The sequence below is a fragment of the Hylobates moloch genome, unplaced genomic scaffold (assembly GCF_009828535.3).
Source record: "Hylobates moloch isolate HMO894 unplaced genomic scaffold, HMol_V3 SCAFFOLD_6, whole genome shotgun sequence".
NCBI classification, from domain to species: Eukaryota; Metazoa; Chordata; class Mammalia; order Primates; family Hylobatidae; genus Hylobates; species Hylobates moloch.
The window spans coordinates 103,134,469-103,161,173 of NW_026652281.1; the positions used below are offsets into that span (position 1 = coordinate 103,134,469).

Below are 26,705 nucleotides of genomic sequence, written 5' to 3' on the forward strand. Positions count from 1 at the left end.
TGTGTGGAGGGCCAGCATTCCAGCCCCGGCTTTGGAAAGGACTGGGTTAGCCAACACATGGCCCTGTACCGGGACCCTGCCAGCGTCCCCACCCCGACTGCCTGGAAACCAGTACCCAATGAGTGGGGAATGCATGACCCGGCTATGAGCCTGGTCTTACCAACCAGACAGTGGCAGAAAGGGCGGCCTGCCTCTACAGGGGAGAAGCTGAAGCTGGCTGAAATGGCAGGGCTGAAGGGCAGCGTCTGGACCCAGAAGGTGCCAGGCGGCTTCTGGACTCCCCAAGGCCTTCACCGAAACAGCCCTGGATCCTTTCCACCAACCAGCCTAAGCCAGCAGTAGCAGCTCCAGGACCTGTTTCAGGTGGCCACAGACAGGGGGCCCGCAATGTCTCCAGAGCCCGAGGGATCTGGGGAGGGGACAAGCAGGCGGGGCTCCCTGGCGCTCACCGTTTTAGGGTCTGCTTGAGGTTCCCAGAAAGCCGCCCTCACATCCCCCAGGGTCTGCCCTCCCCGCAAGCTGGTGGGCTGCATGGGCCACCGGCCTGCCCCGTTACCCGAGAGGGCGGAGTGAGCCGTGGGCGCCTCCAGGGGTGCGGGAGCCGCGGGAGCGCAGGGGGTGGGGCCCGGCGGGCCAGGGGAGGGGCGGCGGGGCGGCGGGCGGAGGGAGGGGCCGGCGCCAGCGGCGGCGACAGCGGCAGCTGCGGCGCGACCAGGCCGGGCACCTCCGAGCGCAAGGACAGAGCGAGGTCCGCGCAGCCCAGCGCAGCCATGTGAGTGTCCGCGCCGTTTCCGGGGCTGCAGGCCGGGAGGGGAGCAGGCGCGGAGGTTCTGGTGCCCCCCGCCGGCGCCGCCCGGTGGGTCCGGGATCTGCGGCTCTGTCCCGCCTCACCCCATCCCCTGGACCCCGGCCGCGCCTTGTCTTTCCTCCCCTCCCCCCGGGCGTGGAGAACGCAGCTTCTCCCACAAAAGCCGCCGCCTCCGGGCCTGCAGCGCCTGGCGCTGCTGCCTTCCTCCCACGGCAAGGCCCTGGCGGCCGGTGCCCCAGGGCGCTGGGGTGGGCCAGGCCAGAGGGCGGGCTCAAGGCGCCAGCCTGGGCCCTGGCACGCGCGCTCACCGGGAGCCCTTGCTGCCTTCGCCGCAGGGGAGGCTGGGCTGGAAATGGGGAGGGGGCGACGAAGGGTGCGGGCCGGCCTAGGAGCTGAGCTAATCTTCCTAGCTCTAGGGGCCGGCCTAAGCGGCTTTGTGGCGGGCCCCGAGGTGACCGAGCCTGGGCTGGAGCCGGGCTCTCCGCCTAAACCTGGCGTAGCCGAAGCCGGAGAGGATCGTCCTTGTGGGGGAACAGAGCTTTTCCCTGGAAATGGAGGTTGGCGCAAGGTTCCTGCAACAGCCGGGCCTGGGCACTCTGCAGAACTGGTTTGGGCAAGGGGCTGCTCACCAGGGCTAGAGGTCGGATTCTGTCCTGATTCAGCCCCCTTTGTCCTCCTCTCCAGGGTGAGGCCTGAGTCTGGCCTCCCCTACAGACCCTCCCCAGCCAGTTCTAACGCATGTCCAGGCTGGCCGCCCCAGCACCTACTGTGCGCAGCCTCATGTAACAATCCTTGTGCCCTGGCTGCAATCTGCGGGGCCGCGCCCTGGGCCTGCCGCATTCGGCCAACCACAGCATCTGAGGAGGGTTATGACCATCTGGCCATAACAGGCCCAGAGAGGTTAGTAGTATTCTCAAGGTCACACAGCTGGTTTGGGAGAAGCGGGATTAGATCTGAGTCCTTGCCCCTGCGACACCCACCTCCGTGGTATTGGAGGGAGGAGAGGGATGATAATTGGGGGCTGAGGTACAAAATACTCCAGCGGGACAAGGAGGACTGGCATAGCTCCTTCTTCCACCCCCCTCTCCGGCTTGGGTCCTGTGACTGCGGCAGGAGAGAGGAGCAAGGTGAGCCACCCCAGGGATCTGGGTTTGGGTGCGGGTGAGGGGAGGACTCAGGACTCCGGGCTAGGTCCTGCTGGGGAGAAGCGAGTGGGGAGGGCGCGGGTGAGTCACGGCGGCCCCTCTGCGCCGCCGCTCGGACTCAGCCCTGGTCAGGCCCGGCCCGGGGGAAGCCGCCCTGCTCCTAGCGCGCGGCCAGGGAATGTAACCAGCTGACCAGGGAGGGGGCCGGCAGGAAGTGAGGCCACCCGACAGCCTCCGCCCGGTTCCGGGGTGGGGGGTCCGGGGCTGCGCCGCTCCCCCTCCGTCCTATGCGCTTGGGCAGCTGCGAGATGACGTCAGCCGCCGGGTTTGGGGGCAGTTGCCATGGAGACAAGGACAGGCTCAGAGGGGACCCCCTTCTCCCTTGCAGCCGCCCCTTGCCCAGGTTATTTTTAGCCTCTGTTTACCTCGGTCGGGGCGGCCCCGGGGCCTCCCAGAGAGGCGGCTGGCCTGGCACAGTGCTGAGATGGGCAGCCGAGGTGGCGGGATATTCCGCCGCACCCGGGTGTGCCAGTCTTGGTGTGCAGGAAGTGTAGCGGGGCTGCAGGATCTGGGGCCATGCGGGCAGGTCAGGGCTCCACTCACGGCCATCCTGACCTGGCTGTGCTGCAAGCCCCATAACCTTTGGAACCTTGGATCTGGGTTATTTCCCATCCTGGGAACAGACTATAGGGCTGACATGAGCCCAGAGAGTCCCCTGGCTCTTATCAGCCAGTCCCCCACCAGTTGAGGTGGCCCTTCTGCCTTAGCTCAAGGGGTTCAGCTCTTTCCCTACCTGCTCTCATCCAGCAAGGGCAATCCTGCTCACCCATCTCCTGAAGCGGTCACTCAGATGGACATTATGATGGTCATTTGTACCAACAGTTAGACATCCTGGTTTCTATGGGACTCGGGGGATGGTGGCAGCAGAGGGCCAACCAGAGAGAGAAAAGTGATGGAACAGTCAGCCGTTTCCAAGTCCAGAATCCCAGGGGATCCCCACCCTGCATCATCCCAGGGAGCAGAGCCCCATTTGCTGATGGTATATGATACCATCAGCCAGTGGGAAGGGAGAGGGAGGATTGTATGTGGAGTAGGGGAGTTGGGGTGGACACAGACTTGAAATCCTCCCCACCAACCAACAGCTCAGTGTCTAGGCAGCCCAGCTTCCCCCACTGCTCCCCCTCCTTTATCTCTCAGGTGCTACAGGACCCCCAGAGCACTGTAGTGAGCCAAGCAGATATGCCCCAGGCCTCACAAGGTTCAGTCTGGTGGGAAGACAGGCCCTAAAGGAGAACTGACAACTGGGTTATGTGGTCTCGGGGTTCAGAGGGAGGAAGTCAAAAAGGGGGAACCAACCCAGGGCCTGCTTCCTGGAGGAAGAAGTCATAGGGTAGACTTGAGGAAGGAGAGGGACTTGGGGCTGAGTAGTGGGAAGAAGGAATAGGAGCAATGGGGGCTGCCGGTCAGATTCTGAAGAACCTTGCAGGTATTGAGAGAGGGTCTCAGTTGCTGGAACAGAGAAAGCAGGGGACTGGGAGGGGAGGAGTGGCTGAAAGAATGTGAGGGACAGGACAGATCCTGAAGGGCCTCGTGGGTCATGTTAGAGAGTCTGGGCTTTCTCCCTGGGACAAGAGTGGCTGTGGCTATTTCACGTCAGTCTGAATAGAGTGATATTAAAGATTTAGAGACCGGGGTCAGACAGCCTGGGTTTGAATCATGGTCTTGACACTTACCAGCTATGTGACTGTTTTGTTTTGTTTTTTGAGATGGAGTCTTGCTCTGTCTGTCTCCCAGGCTGGAGTGCAGTGACGCGATCTTGGCTCACTGCAAGCTCCACCTCCCGGGCTCACGCCACTCTCCCTCCTCAGCCTACCGAGTAGCTGGGACTACAGGCGCCCGCCACCACGCCTGGCTAATTTTTTTTGTATATTTAGTAGAGACGGGGTTTCACCGTGTTAGCCAGGATGGTCTCGATCTCCTGACCTCATGATCCACCTGCCTCGGCCTCCCAAAGTGCTGGGATTACAGGCGTGAGCCACCGCGCCCAGCCGTGTGACTGTTAAAAATAACAGCAGTTAGTATTTGTTTTTTTTTTTTTTTTTTAGACGGAGTCTCGCTGTGTCCCCCAGGTGGGAGTGCAGAGGCGCGATATCAGCTCACTGCAAGCTCAGCCTCCCAGGTTCACGCCATTCTCCTGCCTCAGCCTCCCAAGTAGCTGGGACTACAGGCTCCCACCAACGCGCCCGGCTAATTTTTTGTATTTTTAGTAGAAATAGGTTTTCACCGTGTTAGCCAAGATGGTCTCGATCTCCTGACCTCGTGATCCGCCCGTCTCGGCCTCCCAAAGTGCTGGGATTACAGGCATGAGCCACCGCGCCCAGCCTGCAGTTAGTATTTGTTGTGTGTTCACAGTAAGATGTTAGCTAGGCATGGTGGTGCATGCCTGTGGTTCCAGCTACTTAGGAGGCTAAGGCAGTAAGATCGCTTGAGCCCAGGAGTTCAAGGCTGCAGTGAGCTATGAACACACTGCTGCACTGAGACCTGGGTGACAGAGTGAGACCTTGTCTTAAAAAAAAAAAAAAATTAGGTATGGTGAGTCCACCTCAACGTCCCTACCCCACATACAATTCTTCCTTCCCCAAACACTTCCTATAGAGGGACATCTTCATGAGAGAAGATCTCATTTCATCCTCCCAGCAGCATTGGGAAATAGCTGTTGTTATTATTATTGTTGTCCTCTTTTTACAGATGGATGTCTGAAGCCCAAAAGGCTGAATAAGTGTCTTGCCCAAGGTCACACAGCCTCAGGTTTCTCAGGTGCGAAGTGGGGCTAATAGGACTTACCCCCATAAGGCTGTTGCCAGGATTAAATGAGATGATGTTTGCTAAGCTCAATACCTGGCATATAGAATGCTCTCAATAAAGGACAGTTTTTGGCATAGTCAAGTGGCTACAATTTTAAGGTCAGGGTTGTTACTGAATAACGAATGGATGACTGCAGGTTAGAGTGGAGACAGGAAGTCCCTCAGGAAGGTTCTAGCTCATCAGAAGCCCAGCTGTAGGACTTGAGGAGAGAGTTGGTGATGGCTTGGACCTGAATTCTGGCTATAGGGGTAGAGGTGAGGGGGCAGATTGCAGAGAGATTTAAGAGCCAGACCTGGCAGGAGGGGGTGACTGAGTGGCCATGGGGGCTGAGACATCCAGGATGACTCCTAGTTTCTGTCTTGAACAACAGAGTACATAGATGGTGGGGTGTCATGGAGAAGTTGAGACTGGGGAGAGTCAGGTGGAAAGTGGTGACTTTGGTTTGGGAACCCAGCATGCACTATGACAGTGCACGCAGCATCTGGGGAGGCAGCAAGCAGGCAGTTGGATACAGAGGCCTGGTGCTCAGAAGAGTGGCTTGGGTGGAGGAGAGATAAGGAAGCCAGCAACATTTAGATGGCATTGAGCTGCAGGATCTGTGCACAGCCCAAGGGCGGGGAGGATAAGGCCCATTCAGGGATGGGAGGAGAGAAGCGGCCTCTGTGGGAAAGTAAGATATGCAGCCAGAGAGGTAGATAGAAAACCAGCGTATTGTCTCTTGAAATTCAGGGGAAGGAAGGGCTTAAAGAAGAGGAGGGGAACCACGAAGTCCAAAGCTTTGCTGAGATCAAGCAGGATAAGGATAAAACATGGGCACTGGGTTCAGCAACAGGGAGGTCACTGGTGACCTTGTCCAGTGGTGAGTACAGAAACTGGACCAGGGTGGGAAGAGGAGCAGGTGGGTGTAGTGAGAAAATGCAGGTAGACATCTCTTCAAGACCCACTTGGCTTTGAAAGGAGAGGAGAGAGGTGGAGTAAGGAATAGGGTAGCTGGAGAAAGACAGAAGGTCCACAGGCAGTCTCTTTTTTTTTTTTTTTAGACGGAGTTTTGCTCTTGTTGCCCAGGCTGGAGTGCAATGTTGTGATCTTGGCTCACTGCAACCTCCACCTCCTGGGTTCAAGTGGTTCTCCTGCCTCAGTCTTCCGAGTAATTGGGATTACAGTCATGTGCCACCACGCCCGGCTAATTTCGTATGTGGTTTTTTCTTTTTTTTTAGTAGAGACTGGGTTTCACCAAGTTGGTCAGGCTGGTCTCAAACTCCTTACTTCAGGCGATCCACCTGCCTCGGCCTCCCAAAGTACTAGGATTACAGGCATGAGCCGCTGCACTGGGCTGAGTCATTTCTTTTTTGTAATTTTTTTTTTTTTTAGAAAGAATCTTGCTCTGTCACCTAGGCTATAGTGCAGTGCAACCTCGGCTGACTGCCTCCTGGGTTCAGCAATTCTCATGCCTCAGCCTCCCGAGTAGCTGGGACTACAGGCCATGCCAGCACGCCTGGCTAATTTTTGTGTTTTTAATAGAGTCAGGGTTTCACCATGTTGGCCAGGCTGGTCTCAAACTCCTAGCCTCAAGTGATCCACCTGCCTCAGCCTCCCAAAGTGCTGGGATTACAGGCGTAAGCCACCGCACAGGCCCAACATTTTGTAATTATTTATAACCAATTTTACATTGAAATATAATAGGCACACAAAAAGTGTGTATGTCCTAAGTGTACAACTCTGTACATTTTCATAAGAGAACACACTCATATGGGATCAGGAAATTTAACCCAGAGCAGGAAATAGGACATTACCAGCACCCTGGAAGACCCTTGTGGCCTCTTCAGTCACAACACCTGGAGGGAGACTCCCAGGCTGACTTCTATCACTATAGATTAGTTTTGCTTGCTTTTGAACTTACTATCAAGGGGATCATACATTTGTCTTCTCTTGGGTTTGCTCTCAGATTCACCCATATTGTTGCATGTCACTGTATATTTTTCATTCTTTTTGCTATGTGGTAATTCCATTATTCATTGACAGGCATCTGGACAGTTTCCAGGGTTTTCTTTTTTTCTTTCTTTTTTTTTTTTTTTTTTTTTGAGACAGACTCCCGCTCTGTCACCCAGCCTGGAGTGCAGTGGCACGATATCAGCTCTCTGCAGCCTCTGCGTCCCAGGTTCAAGAGATCCTCCTGCCTCAGCCTCCCAGGTAGCTGACACTACAGGCGTGCACGACCACGCCCAGCTAATTTTTGCATTTTTAGCAGAGATGGTGTTTCACCATGTTGGCCAAGCTGGTCTCGAACTCCTGACCTCAAGTGATCCACCCGCCTCTGCCTCTCAAAGTGTTAGGATTATAGGCATGAACCACCGCACCCAGCCCGTTTTTATTTTTCATGTGGGAGTGACTTGAGCTTGTCTGAGACTTGTGGAGAAAGTCTGAAACACCCCAAAAGGAGAAAGATGACTAGGGTCATACTTGAGGATTTGCCAGGTGGGCAGTGAGGGCCTGGCCAAGGTTGAGGATTGCTCTGTGATTCCAGCCAGGCTGCTGTGCCAAGACCTCTGGCAACTCCTGCCAACCTGTATGCAGGTGTAGAGAAGTCCAGGAGTTGGGTTCCCCAGGGCTGGTTTCTGCCAGCTGGGAGAGAGGCGCGCAGTGCTGAGGATACTTGCAGCAGGCAAGTGATGGGATGGTGGCTGTGGATCCAGGCTGGGGAGGAGGCTGTGCAGGGAAGGTACAGAAGAGAAGGTAGGAGGGAGCTAGCAGGAGAAAAGAAAGCAGAGGCGGACTGTGAGCTCTGCACAGGGTGGTGTCTGTGAAATTCTGGGCTGTATCTCCAGTGACTGGCACATCCTTGGCACAAGGTTGCCACTCAGTGAATAGGTGAATAAATGGGTGAGGGCTCAAGGGGCCAGAGGTCTCAGGTAAAAGGCAGGTGAGGTGGGGGTGATGGAAAGCCTGAGGGTTGCATCAGTGTGGTTGTGGTTTAGGAAGGGGGCATTCCAAAGGCATGTGATAAGGCTGGGGATGGCTGAAGGGAGCAGAGAGGCCAGCGTTAGGCAGGCAATCCATGGGAAAGCACAGGTCGCCAGTGTAGGGTGCAGGGTACCCAGGCTTCACCTTCAAGGAGGAGGGGAGAATAACATATCTCAAACTGAGGTCCCTGGACCTCTTGCATCTGAATCTGTCGGGGGGAGAGGGAACTTGTGGAAATGCAGACCCCTGGGCCCAACCCAGCCTCTTGGGGAGAAAGTAAGCACGGTATGGGAGAATTGAGCCTCAAGGAGCAAGAGTGTTTATGGGATGGGGGAGCATCCAGCCCCTCCAAGGTCAAGGGAGGGATGGGCATGGTGGCATCTATCCAGGCTAGAGGCGGACATGGGATATTCAAAGAAGAGACAGGCTGGGCGCGGTGGCTCATGACTGTAATCCCAGCACTTTGGGAAAATGAGGCAGGCTGATCACTTGAGGTCAGGAGTTCGAGACCAGCCTGGCCAACATGGTGAAACCCCGTCTCTACTAAAAATACAAACATTAGCCAGGCATAGTGGTGGGTGCTTGTAATACCAGCTATTTGGGAGCCTGAGGCAGGAGAATCGCTTGAATCTGAGAGGCGGAGGTTGCAGTGAGCCAAGATTGTGCCACTGCACTACACAGCCTGGGAGACACAGAAAAAAAAAGAGAGATACTGGGGAGGGGGATCAGGATGGGAACTGGGAACGCAGAACCTGAGAGGCCCATGTGAGCTGGGGGCAGGAAGGATGGGGCATTAGCCTAGGATGCAGCTTGACTAGGGAGGAGGCCCTGGCTGGCAGCCAGACCTGATCCTTTCTCCTGGGTCCTGGGAGGAGGGGAGTGCTCATGCTGAGCACTCCCTCTGTGGGAGTAGGGATGGGGTGGTGCATGGGGCTGTGGGACTCTGCATCCAGTTCCTTCTCTGCATCGCTCTTGGCGCAGCAGCACACACTATGGGGTGGATCTAGTCTCACACTTTCAGCCTCTCTTCTCAGCCTCTCTGTCCCCTGGTGATCAGTGCCCTAACTCTCCGCCCTCCATTGGCACAGCCCCTCCAATCAGCACCCTTAGCCCATCCTTCCACTCTTCAGGCCCCTACTATCCACCTTCGCACACTTGAACCCCAGCTGTCAGCCCTCTGTGTGTTCAGCCTTAGCACTGCTGAACAGCCACTCTTTTTTGGGGGAGACGGAGTCTCGCTCTGTTGCCCAGGCTGGAGTGCAGTGGCGCCACCTCCCGGGTTCAAGCGATTCTCCTGCCTCAGCCTCCTGAGTAGCTGGGATTACAAGAGCGCGCCACCACGCCCGGCTAATTTTTGTATTTTTAGTAGAGACGGGGTTTCACCTTGTTGGTCAGGCTGATCTCGAACTCCTGACCTCGTGATCCGCCCGCCTCGGCCTCCCAAAGTGCTGAGATTACAGGCGTGAGCCACCGCGCCTGGCCTCAATAGCGACTCTTTAAGCCCCCTACTCTAATGTCCGATACTTCCTCCACTTAGCGCCTTCATTCTATCCCTTCATATTCATCCCCATGCTCAAATTCCTTTACGCATGTTACTGACCCTAGCCGAGAAGACCCCCTACCCCCCGTCGGTCCCCTCCCCGAGGGGAACCCCAGTCACCGGTCCCGCCCCATCCAGGCGGGCTGAGTCAGGCGGCAGGAACTGGGCGGGGGGCGGCGCCGGGAGGAGCCGAAGCCGAGCCAGAGCCGCTGGGAGCGAGCCGGGAGCCCAGCCGGGCGGCTTGAAGTGGCCAGGGCCGCAGGGTCCGCGGGGGGCGAGCGCGGGTCGTGGGCCATCCCGGACCCACCATGAACACCAAGAAGAGAGGTAGGACCCGGCTCGGGGCTGCGAAAGCTCAGGGACTGGCCCCAGGGGGCGCAGGCCGGGTTCGGGGGCCAAGAGTGCGTGTTTCGCCGAAGCGGGGTGGGGGTCTGCCGAGGAGCTCTCCCCGCCGATGCTGGGGTGGAGGCGCACGTCCGTGACTCAGTTTCCAGGTGGGAGCCGCAGGAAAGAGGAGGGGGCGGGTCCCTTCTCGGCATCTCGCCCAGCTCTGGGAATCCCCCTGCCTGGAGGGCGCCGGGACGCCGGGGCCGGTGGGGGCTGGGGGGAGCAGGTCACGCTGGCGGGCGGGCGGGGAGCGGGCGACAAACCCGCACCGGCTGGGCCTGTGGGGCAGCTCCGCAGGGCTCCGAGCGTGGCCCCGCCCCGCCCCGTGACCTCCTTGGCCTCCCGGGGTGGGGGCGCCCGAGATCCGGGTGCCCTGGGGGGACATCGGGGGCAGGGCTGGGGAGGCTGCCCCGCCCCCGGGTAAACAGGCGCTTCCGCACATTCTTCGCGCGCGCCGCCCCTTTCCTGCCCCTTCCCAGCCGGAGGAGGGTCCCCGCGCGACCCCCCTTCCTGCCCCGCGGCAGGCGGAGCCCGCACCTCGGCAGGAAGTGGGGGCCGAGCCGAGGCCACGCTGAGTCCGAGGGCGAGTCGCCTGCGGCTGGCCTGTCATTAGCGCCCGGGTCGGCGGGACTAGGAGGACCCGGCCGGAGCCCGCTGGGGCAGCTGTGCCTAGCGACAGGAAAGACCTGCGCCAGCCCTGGATTCCAGCTGCGGGGAGAGGGCCTCGGGGATCCGACTGGTACTGGACACCCCCCCGATCCCCCGCAGGGAGCCCCGCGCGTACTCACTCCATGATGTCCCTGTCGGTGCGGCCGCAGCGCCGCCTGCTCAGCGCCCGGGTCAGTAGGAGCCAGTCCTTCGCAGGCGTCCTCGGCAGCCACGAGCGGGGGCCCAGGTACGCGGCCGCGCAGGGTTGGTGGGGTCAAAGGGCGTCAGATGGGGCTGGGACTGGTCGCTAGTGAGGGTCTGGGGGTGCGTAGTGAGAGTCTGGGGGACTCCTGCTCTCCTCTTTCTGAGGACAGCCTCTCCTTCAGGAGCTTCCCGGTCTTCAGCCCGCCGGGGCCCCCACGGAAGCCCCCCGCGCTCTCCCGAGTGTCCAGGATGTTTTCCGTGGCTCACCCAGCCGCCAAGGTGCCGCAGCCCGAGCGGCTGGACCTGGTGTACACGGCGCTGAAGCGGGGCCTGACGTGAGCAGCTCCTCTCTTCCCAGCCCTGTCCCGGGATCCCTCCCCAAGCCCGCATCCTGCTAGCAGGAATCTTCTCCAGCCCCATGCCCTCTCCCTGCTGTCTGCACCCTGGGCAGCATGAGGCTGGAGAGCCGAGTTCATTCTTGTGGTCGCCCCTTTCCTCAGGGCCTACTTGGAAGTGCACCAGCAGGAGCAGGAGAAACTCCAGGGGCAGATAAGGGAGTCCAAGAGGAATTCCCGCTTGGTGAGTGGCGGGAGGTAGGGATGCCCTTTGCCTCTTTGGTGTGGAGGGCTGGGCAAGGGCAGCCCTGGGTGATATCTGGGCTATTTTCTGAAGTGATCTGGTTCAGGTGTGAGTAGAAAAGGGGATATCAGGAAAGGCTGAGGGGCTTTTCTATCACCAAACTTTGCCGTGCATACTTTCTGCTTGGGACTCAGTACCTGCTCCAGGAGCTTCCAGTGGGGTAGGTGGGACCCCTACAGACATGGACAGCAGGAGATTCTGCTGCAGTGGTACTGAGCAGTGGTACTGCTGCATGGTGCTTCTTGAGAAGAGGTTAGGGCTTCCCGGAGGAGGGAACACTTCTGCGGGGTCTTGATGGGAGTTCCCCTGCAGAGGGAACCTTGCACAAGGAAGCACAGAGCTCTCCCCAGGGGGCTGCAGGAAAAGGAATCCCAGGGAAGAGGTGGGAGGAGGGGTCCTGGAGGGGGCTGAAGGGACCATCTGTGCTACCAGCATCTACTAAGGGCTAGACCAGCAGGAAGGGGCGTCAGTTGCTACTGTGACGGGAGTGCTTGTGGACTGTGGTGTGAGAGAGGGGAGCTGTGATGAGTCTGAGTGCCTCTGCTGGAGTCCTCCTCATCCCTCCTAAATATTTGCCCCTTCTCCCCACCCCCTGCAGGGCTTCCTGTATGATCTGGACAAGGTGAGTATGCATGGAATGGTACTGGAAGGGGTTGGCTCACAGGGAGGGTAAGGGCCCTGGGCCTCAGGCCCCTCCTGACCCACCTCTCCCCCAGCAAGTCAAGTCCATTGAACGCTTCCTGCGACGACTGGAGTTCCATGCCAGCAAGGTACGAGTGCAGCATGTGTGCAGAGTGGGGTACGGGGTTGGATATCATAGGGAGAAGAGGGGTGGTGCCAGGCCCTGGATGAACAACCCCAGAGGTGAGTAACCCCAGAGGTGAGTCTCAGTCCGCCTACTGTCACCCCACTCACCTTCCCAGATCGATGAGCTGTATGAGGCATACTGTGTCCAGCGGCGTCTCCGGGATGGTGCCTACAACATGGTCCGTGCCTACACCACTGGGTCCCCGGGGAGCCGAGAGGCCCGGGACAGCCTGGCAGAGGCCACTCGGGGGCATCGCGAGTACACGGAGGTGAGGGATGGGTGCCCATGAGGCAGAGGCACAGGGTGTGGCAGGGCTAGTGGCTGGCTCTTGACACCCTCCTGTCCCTGCCCCTCCCTCCCAGAGCATGTGTCTGCTGGAGAGCGAGCTGGAGGCACAGCTGGGCGAGTTTCATCTCCGAATGAAAGGTACTGAGTTGTGGGGGCAGGTGAGGGTCTGGAGGGAGTATGCTGAAGACCCCCAATGTGGCTCACCGACTTCTCGCCTTCTCCTCCAACTCTCAGGGCTGGCTGGCTTCGCCAGGCTGTGTGTGGGCGATCAGTATGAGGTATGAGAATGTGCAGGGAAGGGCTGGGTCGGTAGGGTCCCAACACCTAGGCTCCCTCATCCCACCTGTTCCCCCAGATCTGCATGAAATATGGGCGTCAGCGCTGGAAACTACGGGGCCGAATTGAGGGTAGTGGAAAGCAGGTGTGGGACAGTGAAGAAACCATCTTTCTCCCTCTACTCACGGAATTTCTGTCTATCAAGGTGATGTCTCTGCCCAGGACAACAGGCCACCATGGTCCTGTGAACCCCTTGTGACCCCCATTACCCTGAGTCCCCTTACTCCTGTGATCCCCTCATGGCTCCATAGCCCTGTGAAGATATGATTCTATGACCTTCATGATGTCTGTGGCCCTGAGAGGAACAATCTTTGTGACTTTTAGGACATTATGTCCTCCTGACCCTGTGACCTCCTCATGATCTTCTGACCCTGTGAATATTTGACCTCCTAAGCTCCCATGAGGCTGTGACCTCTATGACCTCAGTGACCCTACCATGCAGACCTCTGTGATTCCCATGTTCCCAGGATGCTTCAAGCATCCATGGCTCCATGAGCATGCATGTGTCTGTCTGTCTGTCTATCTATCTATCTATCTATCTAGGAGATGGCGGGTCTCACTCTGTCACCCAGGCTGGACTGCAGCAGTGCAATCATACCTCACTGCAGTCTCAAACTCCTGGGCTCAACCCATCCTCCCACTTCAGCCTCCCAAGTAGCTGGGACTACAGGTGCACCACCATGCCTGGTTAAAATTTTTGTTTGTTTGTTTGAGACGGAGTCTTGCTCTGTCGCCCAGGCTCGGCTCACTGCAAGTCCACCTCCGGTTCACGCCTTCTCCTGCCTCAGATCTCCGAGCGTGGTGGCGGGCGCCTGTAGTCCCGGCTAATTTTTTGTATTTTTAGTAGAGACGGGGTTTCACCGTGGTCTCGATCTCCTGACGTCGTGATCCGCCCGCCTCGGCCTCCCAAAGTGCTGGGATTACAAGCGTGAGCCACCGCGCCCGGCCTTTTTTTTTTTTTTTTTTTTTTTTTGAGACAGAGTCTTGCCATGTTACCCAGGCTGGTCTTGAACTCCTGGCCTTAAGTGATCCTCCTGCCTCAGCCTCCCATGACCATTTTATAAGTTATACGCAAATTCAGACCTCAGATTTCCCATTATCTCATAGCCCCTGCACCCTTGTGACCCTACCTTGTACTCTTGGCTACAGGTGACAGAACTGAAGGGCCTGGCCAACCATGTGGTTGTGGGCAGTGTCTCCTGTGAGACCAAGGACCTGTTTGCTGCCCTGCCCCAGGTTGTGGCTGTGGATATCAATGACCTTGGCACCATCAAGCTCAGCCTGGAAGTCACATGGAGGTTGGTGGGGCTGAGAGGCTTGGAGGAGGGCCAGGAGGGCTGTGGCACCTGCCAACAGCCTCTTCTCTTCCCAGCCCCTTCGACAAGGATGACCAGCCCTCAGCCGCTTCTTCTGTCAACAAGGCCTCCACAGTCACCAAGCGCTTCTCCACCTATAGCCAGAGCCCACCGGACACACCCTCACTTCGGGAACAGGCTTTCTATGTGAGTCATAGCCTAGGTCCAGGCCTCGTCGTCCCCCAGAGGCTCCCTGGGGGTGGTTCTGAAATGCCATCTCCTCTTTCTCAGAACATGCTGCGACGGCAGGAGGAGCTGGAGAATGGGACAGCATGGTCCCTGTCATCCGAATCTTCAGACGACTCATCCAGCCCACAGCTCTCAGGCACTGCCCGACACTCATCAGCCCCTAGGCCCCTGGTGCAGCAGCCCGAACCCCTTCCCATCCAAGTTGCCTTCCGTAGGCCTGAGACCCCCAGCTCTGGGCCCTTGGATGAGGAGGGGGCCGTGGCCCCAGTCCTGGCAAATGGGCATGCACCCTACAGTCGGACTCTGAGCCACATCAGTGAGGCTAGTGTAGACGCTGCCTTGGCTGAGGCTTCAGTGGAGGCCGTTGGCCCAGAAAGCCTAGCCTGGGGACCTAGCCCACCTACACACCCAGCTCCCACCCATGGAGAGCACCCCAGTCCTGTTCCTCCTGCCCTGGACCCTGGCCACTCTGCCACAAGCTCCACCCTCGGTACAACAGGCTCTGTCCCCACATCTACAGACCCTGCCCCATCTGCACACCTAGACTCAGTTCATAAGTCCACAAACTGTGGCCCTTCAGAACTGCCAGGCCCCACTCACACCACTACAGGCTCTACCTATAGTGCCATTACCCCTACCCACAGTGCTCCAAGCCCCCCGGCTCACACTACTACAGGCTCCACCCACAAGCCCATAATCTCTGCCCTTACTACTATAGGCCCTACCCTCAATATCATAGGCCCAGTCCAGACTACCACAAGCCCCACCCACACTATGCCAAGCCCTACCCATACCACAGCAAGCCCCACTCATACTTCCACAAGCCCCACCCATACCCCCACAAGCCCCACCCATACCCCCACAAGTCCCACCCACAAAACCAGGATGTCAACTCCCACCACTACAAGTCCCACCCACAAAACCAGGATGTCACCTCCCACCACTACAAGTCCTACCCCCAGTGCTATGGGCCTAGTCCAGACTGCCACAAGCCCCACCCATCCCACCACAAGCCCCACCCATCCCACCACAAGCCCCATCCTTATAAATGTAAGCCCTTCCACTTCTGTAGAACTTGCTACCCTCTCCAGCCCCTCTAAACACTCAGACCCCACCCTCCCAGGCACTGACTCCCTTCCCTGTAGTCCCCCAGCCTCCAATTCCTACACTCAGGCAGACCCTATAGCCCCCAGAACCCCCCACCCAAGTCCTGCCCATTCCAGTAGGAAACCCCTCACAAGCCCTGCCCCAGATCCCCCAGAGTCTGTGGTTCAGAGTCTAAGCCCCACTCCCTCACCCCCAACCCCTGCACCCCAGCATTCAGACCTTAGCCTGGCCATGGCTGTCCAGACCCCAGTCCCAAGGGCAGCCGGAGGGTCTGGGGACAGGAGCCTGGAGGAGGCACTGGGGGCCCTAATGGCTGCCCTGGATGACTACCGTGGCCAGTTTCCTGAGCTGCAGGGCCTGGAGCAGGAGGTGACCCGACTAGAGAGTCTGCTCATGGTGAGGAGGGCTGGGCTGGGCTAGGACAACCAGGGAGGGCAGCCAGGGGGCAGCAGCCGCTCTGATGTCCTTCACAACCTCAGCAGAGACAAGGTCTGACTCGCAGCCGGGCCTCCAGTCTCAGCATCACTGTGGAGCATGCCTTGGAGAGCTTCAGCTTCCTCAATGAAGACGAAGATGAAGACAATGATGTTCCTGGGGACAGGTGAGGGGGCTAGACAAGATGAGTGTGAGGCTAGGTGAGAGGGAAAAGGTGAGGCAGGACCAGGGGAAGGTGGAACAGGTGAATTGCGAGAAAGTCAAAGGAGAGGACAGGTGAGGCAGGGCCAGGTGGAGCACGTGAGGACTGAGTTGCTGGCAGGTGCACCTGTGTCCACCCCTCCTATGTCCTTCATGCCCATGTCTCCAACCCTACATGTGTCCTCACTGCTTCTGACTGCCCTCCTCACCTCTGTAATGTCTGCCTCCCCTGCTGGTCCCCATCAGCTTGGGTGCCTCCAGCCCCTCCTCTTCCCCTTGGCCTCACCTTGGACCTGCCCTTTGAAAGAGCTCTCTCAGTGTCTCACCGTGCACCCTGGGACCCCAGCACTGCCCCGCTCCTTCTCGACCCCGACTCTCCCAGAGGCCCTGGCCCCTCAACTGTCAGTCCTGGAGTGGCCTTTGCTGGTTCCCAGTTGAGAGTTGTGCCAGGTCCCTCCTTCCTCTGCTGCTGCCCAGGCTACAGCCCCAGGCCCTGCACCCTTTGCAGGCCACTTGTCATAAACCATCCTGCCTGCAGCTTACTCCTACCCATGCCATCCCCAGTGGTCCCAGCTGGAGGTAGCATGGGGCAGACTGACTCCAGAGATCCGTACTACTACCTGCTGGTCCCAGCCCCTTCCTCCTTCTGGAAATCCTCCATGAACTTACCCCACTGTCTGCTGTCAGTGCATCATCTTCTTCCTTTCTGGGATGGGGGAAGCTTAATAAAAATAAATGCTGGTGACCAGGTGGTGGTGTATGCCTGTCGGGTGGTTGACCCCATTTTTCTCTCAGGCCTCCAACTAGCCCGGAGGCTGGGGCTGAGGACAGCATAGACTCACCCAGTGCCCGCCCCCTCAGCACGGGGTGTCCAGCTCTGGACGCTGCCTTGGTCCGGCACCTGTACCACTGCAGTCGCCTCCTGCTGGTGAGGCTGATGGTGTTCCCCGACCCTTCCCTTGTAACCCCTAACCCCAGGGAGTCCTGCCCTTCCATCCTGGTCCTCTATACCTACTCTGACTGCCACACCCCCGTGCCCCAGGGCCCTTGGCATCTGGCCCTTGCTGAATGGAGTATCTCCCAACTCTGCAACCCCAACCTCCCCCAGTGCATGCTGGGATTTGTCCTTGAGCACAATCCTCCCAAGCCCTACCCTGAGGCCTGAGCTACTTGACTACCCATGTTCTCCAGAAACTGGGCACATTTGGGCCCCTGCGCTGCCAGGAGGCATGGGCCCTAGAGCGGCTGCTGCGGGAAGCCCGAGTGCTGGAGGCAGTATGCGAGTTCAGCAGGCGGTGGGAGATCCCGGCCAGCTCTGCCCAGGAAGGTAAAGGCCTTAGGGGTTCGGGCTCTGCCATCTGCCTTGAAGCTCCTACCTCAGCCTACCGCCATCTGCATGCTCTCTACTCACCCGCCTGCTCTATTGCTGACGGTTTCCCTCACCCCCTCACAGTGGTGCAGTTCTCGGCCTCTCGGCCTGGCTTCCTGACCTTCTGGGACCAGTGCACAGAGGGACTCAGCTGCTTCCTCTGCCCGGTGGAGCGGGTGCTTCTCACCTTCTGCAACCAGTATGGTGCCCGCCTCTCCCTGCGCCAGCCAGGCTTGGCTGAGGCTGGTGAGTGGGCTGCCTCCTCCTCCCACACTTGCTCAGATTCCCACTGACAGGAAGCTCAGGGAAGCCAGGTCAGCCCACACAGATAAATGAACTGGGCACCGAGGAGACCAGCAAAGACTTGGGCCTTAGAGCAGAAGGACCCAGATGGGTGGGGTTTGAACAGGGGGCCTCTGGACCTGAGGCTGGGATAGGAGCATCTCTCCCCTCTAAAAGCTTGTGTTCACCCAAACTCTGAGGCCCATGCTACTGCCTCCTGCAGTGTGTGTGAAGTTCCTGGAGGATGCCCTGGGGCAGAAGCTGCCCAGAAGGCCCCAGCCAGGGCCTGGAGAGCAGCTCACGGTCTTCCAGTTCTGGAGTTTTGTGGAAACCTTGGACAGCCCCACCATGGAGGCTTACGTGACCGAGACCGCTGAGGAGGGTGAGGTGGTGGCCCTGATCACATAGTGGCCTCTTTGGGTCTGAGGACATGAGGACAAGCCCTCCCCACCCTCGGGGGCTCCTCACCCTGCCACCTTGCCCACCCACCCACCATATCCCCTTTTTTCAGTGTTACTGGTGCGGCATCTGAACTCGGATGACCAGGCTGTTGTGCTGAAGGCCCTGAGATTGGCGCCCGAGGGGCGTCTGCGAAGGGACGGGCTGCGGGCCCTCAGCTCCCTGCTCGTCCATGGCAACAACAAGGTCATGGCTGCTGTCAGCACCCAGCTCCGGAGCCTGTCACTGGGCCCTGCCTTCCGGGAGAGGGTGAGTCGGACAGGGCTCCCTTGAGGGCGAGGGCTGGGGTCCTGGGCTCCCAGCGTCTGGCTAAGTCTGTCCTCCTGCCCTTCCACAGGCCCTCCTGTGCTTCCTGGACCAGCTGGAGGATGAGGACGTGCAGACTCGTGTGGCCGGCTGCCTGGCCCTAGGCTGCATCAAGGTGACCCCTGCCAACCCTCCCACCCCTCTGTCCCCTTCCAGCACCCCCACCCCTGAAACCCTCCCATCTGCTCCCCTGAGCCTACCTCAATGCTCCCTCCCCTGACAGGCTCCCGAGGGCATTGAGCCCCTGGTGTACCTCTGCCAAACTGACACAGAAGCTGTGAGGGAAGCTGCCCGGCAGAGCCTACAGCAGTGTGGTGAGGCTGGGGGATGGGATAGATGGGTGGAGTTCTGGGACATCTTGGCTGATGGGAGTAGGAGAGATGGCGCCAGGGGTGGGAGAGTGGGATGGGGCTAGGGCCACCCCTGACCCCATCCTCACTTATTACAGGAGAAGAGGGACAGTCTGCCCATCGACGGCTGGAGGAGTCCCTGGATGCCCTGCCCCGCATCTTTGGGCCTGGCAGCATGGCCAGCACAGCATTCTAAACTATTCACCCCCGGGTTCCTGGCACCCCTTTCCCCCCACTTTCAGGGCTCACCAGGCACTGGCAGAGAGGGTAAGGGCTGGCTCCAGATACCCCTCCCCCACAGATTCCTAGCAATGAAAATCTAATATATTCTTCTGTTGCCCCTGGGGTTGGAGAGTCAGTGCCTGCAGTCAAGTGCCTCCCAGCCTCGGCTCAGCACATCCCTTGCCATAAATCAGTGTCTGGGGCTTGGCCACCCTGCCTCTGCCCAGACACATCCCTTGGTTTTGTATTTTATTTACAGAGTTTTACAGAAAATAAAAAAGTAAAATGCCTTTCCTACATGGCCTGGTACACTCCTGACCCTCTGCTCCAACACGCTCTGGCTGTGGCCCTGCCTGACACTGGTGTGTCCACACTGCAGCTGTGACAGTGCCATGTGCACTTGCCCTGGAAATCCAGGTGGAAGAAAGCCCAGAGGCTGGAACTGGGCTTGGAGAAGAGAGCAGGGGAAAAGGGTGGTTCAGCCTGCAGGTGGGGCCTACCCTGGGCCTGGGAACTATGGCCCAAGGTGGAGCTAAACTGGAGTTGGCCCAGAAAACACCAAAGCGTGCCAATCCCAGGCTGTGGCCTGGGAGCAAAGGGGAAGGGAAAGGAAAAACAGGAAGGGAAAGGAGGCACGGGGGTGGCTGGAGCTTCTGCCCACCAGGGGGCAGCAGATCTGCGTCAGCAGATGCCAGGTTTGGGTCTTCTGCAGCCTGGGCAGCTTTCTGCAGAGGGGGCTGAAGGAGCTCCTTGAGGCTGGGTGGCAGGGGAAAGGAGCTCCTTGCGGAGGGGAAGAGCTGGGACCTGGGAGGCTAACCTGTGACCCAAGACAGCAAGTCCCTTCCCTCCCCAGCCGTCTCCCCCTCTGTAATAACAAACGTGCCTGAACTCTGTGATCCCCAACAGCCAGCCAACCTGTGCTGCTTCAGGAAGCAGAGATCCCAGGAGAGGGCTTGTCTTTGCCCCGCCTCACCTTGCCCCAGAGCTGCCTGGCCAGTGAATCTGTTAACCCCAGAAGGCTGAGTCCTGTGTGAGGAACTGGAGTGTGGGGTGGGACTTCAGGATGGCAGGGCTGTTCTAAGGAGGGGCTGAGGGAGGCCCACACCTGTGGCTAGAGAAACAGGCTCTCCACCCTTCCCCTCTCCCTCAGCACTTCCAGTATCCAGGGGCAAGGAGATGGTGCACAGGCAGTGCCTCCCCCACTCATTGAGGCTACTCTGATGTCCCAGTACCTGTGGCAGCAGCTTGGCCTGTGCAGGACGTGTCACGTTGGGGAGCCTGCCCTCAGGAAGAGCCAGTGAGGTGCCAACAGTCCCCTGGAGGGTGACCCAGATCCCTAGGGAGCCCTGCCCCCCAGTGTTTTAGAGCTAGGTATGAAGAGGTTTGGCTGGGGCCTTAACCACCTGCTGGGGAAGCCAAGCTGAGCAGAAAAACGGCAACAGGAAGAAGCACAGGAAGCACCTGTGTGGATGCAGGTGGCTCATTCCAGACGCTGGGGTGAGGGTGGGCAGGGGCAGGCAGGCAGCCCTCTGCACACTGGCGCGGCTCTTTGCTCTCTGGGTAACAAAGGGTGGCACAGGATGGTGCAGCTCAGTATTTGGGGTGGTCAGCTGGAGCAGCATGGGGCAGAGGAGGCAAACAAATGATGGAGACCAGGCCAGCACCCAAGGCTGGCCACAGCTGGGGCCTGCCCCAGGGGTCCCTGCAGGAGGCCGGCAATCCCAGAACCACCCCTAGCAGCCCTCAGTCCTGAGGCCCCCACAAGAGGCCCATTGGTAGAGCAGGGCTATCCACCTGCACCAAAAGCATAGCCTGTCATAGGGGGGAAAGAGGAAGTGAACACTGGTTGACCAGGTCCTGGGAAAGTGCAGATGGGGGTGACTGAGCCAGCATGAGCTTACAGCTCAGTACACAGGAGAGGGCAGGGCTTGAACAAGAAATGGAGGATGGAAAAATGTCATCATCCCAGCTAAGTGGTCCACTGGAGTTGTCACTAAGAATCCTTGCTCTCCAATGCTGGGAAGGGACAGACCCTGGACTCTTTGTGCTCTGCAGAGTCTTGAGGCCAGAGCCTAGTATTCAGCTCTAGCTAGGCATGGGTGTGAGGATCAGAAGGGGACAGAAGCTAGAATGAAGGCACTGTGAGCACAGCCAGGTGAAGCACATGATGCCTATCTGGCTCAGAGCAGCATGAATCAACCCCAGGACAGCCAATCGGCCTCTCTCCATCAGTGGCTTGAAGGCAGGCTGAATGGCCTCCTACACCCAGGCCCATGCCCAGGTCCCTGAGATGGTGGAGGGGCAGGGAGAACCCTTGTCCTCCCACCTCTATATCTCTCCCGACCCCCTCTGCCTCACAGGGGCCTCCCACAGGGCAAACCTGACCATAGCATTCTCCCACCCCCTACCTTGCTGTCATGTGGGTCAGGGAGGCACGTGTTCCTGCTGTCTGGGACTGAGGACAGTTGGGAGCCCCCTGCCCCAGGTGATGGGCAGCTGACGATACCATCATGAGTCAAAGGTATCAGGGCAGGGAAAGTGTCTGCCCAGCCTCTGAGGGGACAGATGGAAGTGGGCTTCCAAGGCCTGTGACACACTGAGAAGTGCCCTATCAGTTAAGTCCATTGAGGCCACAGTCACCTTGGCCATCATCTCGGAGACTCTGCCCAGAGGAAACTGATCTGCACACAATGCAAAACAGAGGCCAGGCTGAAGTAGTCCATGATACAGTTTATTGTGCTGGCAATCGATAGAGTGTTCCCTCTACTCCCCTCCTTTCCTTTTGCCCTCTCCCAACCTTACCTTTCCTCCTGTCTCCCACTCTTCTTCCTCATGTATTCCAAGCTGCAGAGGACCAAAAAAAGAAGAAAGAAAAAAGGCACGTTTGTGAAGGCAAAGAAGCAGATGGGTTGGCATGTGGGAAGAGGATTGCTGCTTTGTCTCGCCCACAGAGCGGGGGTGCCTTCCTTGTATGTTTCTGTGCCTGGTATGTGGGTACAATTTGCTGAACCCCAGACATATGACATGACCCTCCTTTCCCTCCATACCCCCGTCCCCACCCCAGACACTCCTGGAGTGACCTTTCAGGCCATCCATCTCCTATGGACAGAAGGCTCTTGGCTTGGCTGCAAGGCCTGGCTTTTCTGGGCCTGGGTGATACAGGATGGTGAGCTTGGGAAGGACTCCAGTGCCTCATATAAACTGCTAATGAAGCACAATCTATCATTTAGAAAATAGGACTGACATCGGCCTGCGAGAAAGGGGTCTCTTGTTTCAGAAGGTTGATGGCAATTGGGTGATGGCCACTACCCTGAGTTTAATGTCAAGGGTCAAGTCTCACTTGTCTCACTTGTCTCCAGATAGACAGGGCATATGGACACTCAGTGAATGCTGACTGAGAGCAGCTGAATTGCTATACGCAACGCCTAGATTTCTAGCTGTCTCCTCAATCTCCTTACAACCTTCTCCTCCTCAGGCATGTCTTAACATGGTGAAACCCCATGCTGTCTCTACTTAAAAAATAAAAATCACCCCACAGGGTTCCATTCTAGGCCCTTTCCTCCTCTCTCAAAACATACCCCTAGAAGATCTCCCCATTCCACTGGCTTCCATCCACATGCTGAGGCTGCATGCCAATCATTCACATGGTTCTTACCTTGCTTCCAGACCCCCACATCCAACTGCTTACTGGATACTTCCTTTTGAATATCTGGGGCATTTCAAACTTAACATGCTCAAAATCAGACTCCACATCTTCTCAAAACTTGTTTCTCCTCCAACAGCTCTAGCGGTTACCAATTTCCCAGGTACCCAAGCCATATAACAGAGCCTCATCCTTACTCTTTCCTCTGTACCCACATCCCAGCCATCAGAATCCTCCCAATTAAATGCCCTAAATATATATATTTTTTGATATGGAGTCTTGTGCTGTTGCCCAGGCTGAGTGCAGTGGTGCGATCTCGGCTCACTGTAACTTCTGCCTCCCGGATTCAAGCGATTCTTGTGCCTCAGCCTCTGGAGTTGCTGGGATTATAGATGCCCACCACCACACCCAGCTAATTTTTGTATTTTTGGTAGAGACGAGGTTTCACCTTGTTGGCCAGGCTGGTCTCTAACTCCTAACCCCAAGTGACCCACCCGCCTCAGCCTCCCAAACTGCTGGGATTACAGGTGTGAGCCACGGCACCTGGCCCATATATTTATTTAAGAAGCTGCACGCCCACCTGCTCTTGTCACAGGAGCCTGCGCGTTCCCTTCTATAAGACTAATCACACTTCACTGCAATTGCTTTTACTTTATTTTTTATTTTTTTTGAGATAGAGTTTCACTCTTGTTGCCTAGGCTGGAGTGCAATGGCATGATCTCAGCTCACCACAACCTCCGCCTCCTGGGTTCAAGCGATTGTCCTGCCTCAGCCTCCCGAGTAGCTGGGATTACTGGCATGTGCCACCATGCCCGGCTAATTTTGTATTTTTAGTAGAGACGGGGTTTCTCCATGTTGGTCAGGCTGGTCTCAAACTCCTTACCTCAGGCGATCCACCCACCTTGGCCTCCCAAAGTGCTGGGATTACAGGCATGAGCCACCACACCTGGCCTGCAATTGCTTATTTACTTTGTACCCTCTGGAACATACATTCATAATATATGTTGACAATTTTACGGAGTAACCACCCAGGTCTGAGGTGGGTACCTTCCCTCTAGAACTTGGTCCAAGTGTTTTGTTTTGTTTTTGAGACAGGGTCTTGCTCTGTTGTCCTGGCTGGAGTGCAGTGGTATGATCATGGCTCACCGTAACCTTGAACTCCTGGGCTCAAGGGATCCTTTTGCCTCAGCCTACCAAGTAGCTGGGACTATAGGCACACACCACTATGCCCTGCTAAAGAGGTGGTCTCGCTATGTTGCCCAGGCTGGCCTCAAGTGATCCTTCCACCTTGGCCTTCTAAAGTGCTGGGATCACAGGTATGAGGCATCACACCCAGCCTTTTTATTTTTATTTATTTATTTTTAAACAGCTCTTTTTGAGATTTAGTGCACATACCATGCAATTCAACCATTTAAAGTGTACAATTTGGCCAGGTGCAGTGGCTCATGCCTGTAATCCCAGCACTTTTGGAGGCCAAGGCAGGTGGACCACCTGAGGTCAGGAGTTCCTGACCAGCCTGGCCAACATAGTGAAACCCCATGTTGTCTCTACCTAAAAAATACAAAAATTAGCTGGGTATGGTAGTGGATGCTTCTAATCCCAGCTACTTGGGAGGCTGAGGCAGAAGAATCTCTTGAACCCGGGAGGCGGAGGTTGCAGTGAGTTAGATCACGCCACTGCACTCCAACCTAGGTGAAGAGTGAGACTCCATCTCAAAAAAATAAATACTTAAAGTGTACAATTCAATGGCTTTTAGTATATTCAGAGTTGCACAGCCATTACCACAATTTTAGAACATTTTCATCAACCCAAAAAGAAACCCTGCACCCCTTAGCTGTCATCCCTGCGCTTCCATATTCTCCTCCCTACCCCCAGGCAACCACTAATCTACTTTCTGTCTCTACAGATTTGCCTATCCTGGATATGTCTTACAAATGAAATCAGGTTAGGGCTTTCCAACTTACCCAGTTTTAAGATTCACCTGAGAACTTCCCTGGAGATTCTAATTCAGCAGGTCTGGCGTGGCGCCAGCCAATTCTCTATTTGTTCAGGCTGCATCTGCCTTTGCTATGCCCAGCACCCAAGGCCAGATACAGAGTAAGTGGTCCAGAAATATCTTTTGATGAATACCTCTAAAATCTGTCTCTAGCTCTGGTTTCCCTTAAATACACCTCCCCAACTGGTGGCCTTGTCTTATGTCAAAAGCAACCTGAAAAGCACTTTGAGTGTGAAAGTACCATATGTTCAGTGTGGAAGAAGCCTGGAAACTCAAAAACACTCTCCCTAGTCCCCCCATGGGGCATAGAGCTTTAGAATGCACTTTCACCACCAGGATCCCAATTAAGGAATGGAACAGAAGCCTGAGGAGGGGACAACAGAGGGAGAGAGGACTGAGGTCAGACTGGTGGAGGAAGCAAGCAAGCTGAATCCCCAGGGGCCAGAGGGGGCAGTTAGAGATGAGGCTGAGGGGGTGAGCAGGAGCTTGGTCATGGGAGGCCTTGTGGAGTGGCTGAGGAGTTTGGAATTTATCCCAGGGTACTGGGGAGCCACCCGTGGGCTTGAAGCAGGGGGGTTTTGTGATCACGTGTGTGCTTTGGGAAGGTCACTCTGGCAGCTGTGAGAGGGAGGAGGCCGGAAGCAGGGAGGAGCCTGCAGTTACCATTAGAAGAAGCAAGAGTCTGGGCCTGGTGGCTCACGCTTGTAATCCCAGCAGTTTGGGAGGCTGAAGCAGGTGGATTGCTTGAGCTCAGGAGTTCGAGACCAGCCTGGGCAACATGGCAAAACCCCATCTCTACAAAAAATACAAAAATTAGCTGGGCATGGTGGTGTGCACCTGTAGCATCAGCTACCGAGGAGGCTGAAGCAGGAGGATAACTTGAGCCCGGGAGGTCAGGGCTGCGTGAGCCGTGATTGCACCACTGCCCGATAGCCTGGGCAACAGAGTGAGACCCCATATAAAAAAAAAAAAAAAAAAAAGCAAGAGTAGCCTGGGCCAGAGTGGGTAAAGGCTAGAAGCAGAGGCTTGAAAGTCATGCTCACTTTAGCATGCAGTTTCATATGACTACTGTGATGTCCAGTGACGCTCCATTCTTTCCACACCTGTAGCCTATACCTTTACACTTCCCTTTTCATCCTTGACTTTTACCTACTAATACTCGAGGTTTAGTCTGATATTTCCACACTAATATAAAACGAAATAGAAGGCACTCGAGGGCTAGGGACATCCTCTATCTATCTCTGGTATTACCTAACCTCGAACATAGAGCTGGGTCCTCAGCAGTTATTCAGGACATACTTACAGATTAATAAGTCATCACCTAAATACCTCTGCTGTCTGCCTGAGAGCCTGAAGTTTCCACAATTAAAGCCCTTCCCAGCCTGGGCAACATAGTGAGACCCTGTCTCTATAAATAATTTTTTTTTAAATTAGCCAGACATGGTGGCATGTGCCTGTAGTCCTAGAGACTCAGGAGGATTGCTTGAGCCCGGGAGTTAAAGGCTGCAGTGAGCTATGATTACGCCATTGCACTTCAGCCTGGGCGACAGAGTGAGATCCCATCTTTCTTTTTTTTTTTTTTTCCTGAAACAGTCTCGCTCTGTCACCCAGGCTGGAGTGCAGTGGCGCAATCTTGGCTCACTGCAACCTCCACCTCCCAGGTTCAAGTGATTCCCCTGCCTCAGCCTCCTGAGTAGATGGGATGACAGGCACACGCCACCACACCAATTTTTGTATTTTTAGTAGAGACAGGGGTTTCACCATGTTGGTCAGGCTGGTCTCGAACTCCTGACCTCGTGATCCACCCACCTTAGCCTCCCAAAGTGCTGGGATTATAGGCGTGAGCCACCACACCAAGCCTACAGTCCCCCATTTTTTATGGGGGATATGTTCCAAGCTCTCTGGTGGATGTCTGAAATCAAGGATAGTCCTGAACCCTATATATAGTATGTGTTATCAATCTGATAACTGAGATGGCTGCTAAGTGGCTAATAGGTAGTGTACACAGCATGGGTATGCTGGACAATGGAACAAGTCACATTCCAGGCAGTATGCAGCAGGATGTTGTGAGATTTCACCACTCTACTCAGAATGGTGTGCAATTTGAAACTTATGAATTGTTTATTTCTGGAAGTTTCCATTTAGTATTTTCAGACTGCAGT

The 26,705-nt window shown here is 56.7% G+C and overlaps 1 protein-coding gene across 5 annotated transcripts; it reads left to right on the forward strand.

Annotated features, from left to right (window-relative positions):
• Nucleotides 1-657: 657 nt before the first annotated feature.
• RIPOR1 (RHO family interacting cell polarization regulator 1) lies at nt 658-19,198 on the forward strand. 5 transcript variants are annotated; one of them, XM_032157664.2, is made up of 22 exons: nt 658-772; nt 10,475-10,601; nt 10,741-10,893; nt 11,059-11,137; nt 11,796-11,819; nt 11,914-11,967; nt 12,121-12,273; nt 12,368-12,431; nt 12,528-12,571; nt 12,649-12,774; nt 13,779-13,927; nt 14,002-14,131; nt 14,216-15,676; nt 15,760-15,881; nt 16,712-16,844; nt 17,108-17,243; nt 17,370-17,531; nt 17,791-17,949; nt 18,079-18,275; nt 18,364-18,447; nt 18,556-18,646; nt 18,781-19,198. In XM_032157664.2, the coding sequence occupies exons 2-22, from the start codon at nt 10,498-10,500 to the stop codon at nt 18,876-18,878; spliced, it is 3,723 nt and encodes a 1,240-aa protein (XP_032013555.1). In that variant the 5' UTR covers nt 658-772; nt 10,475-10,497; the 3' UTR covers nt 18,879-19,198. The 5 variants fall into 5 exon arrangements, with proteins under 5 accessions (XP_032013555.1, XP_032013556.1, XP_058297098.1 ...); XM_032157665.2 differs by lacking the exon at nt 658-772 and adding an exon at nt 913-1,708; XM_058441115.1 differs by lacking the exon at nt 658-772 and adding an exon at nt 5,859-6,009.
• Nucleotides 19,199-26,705: the final 7,507 nt, after the last annotated feature.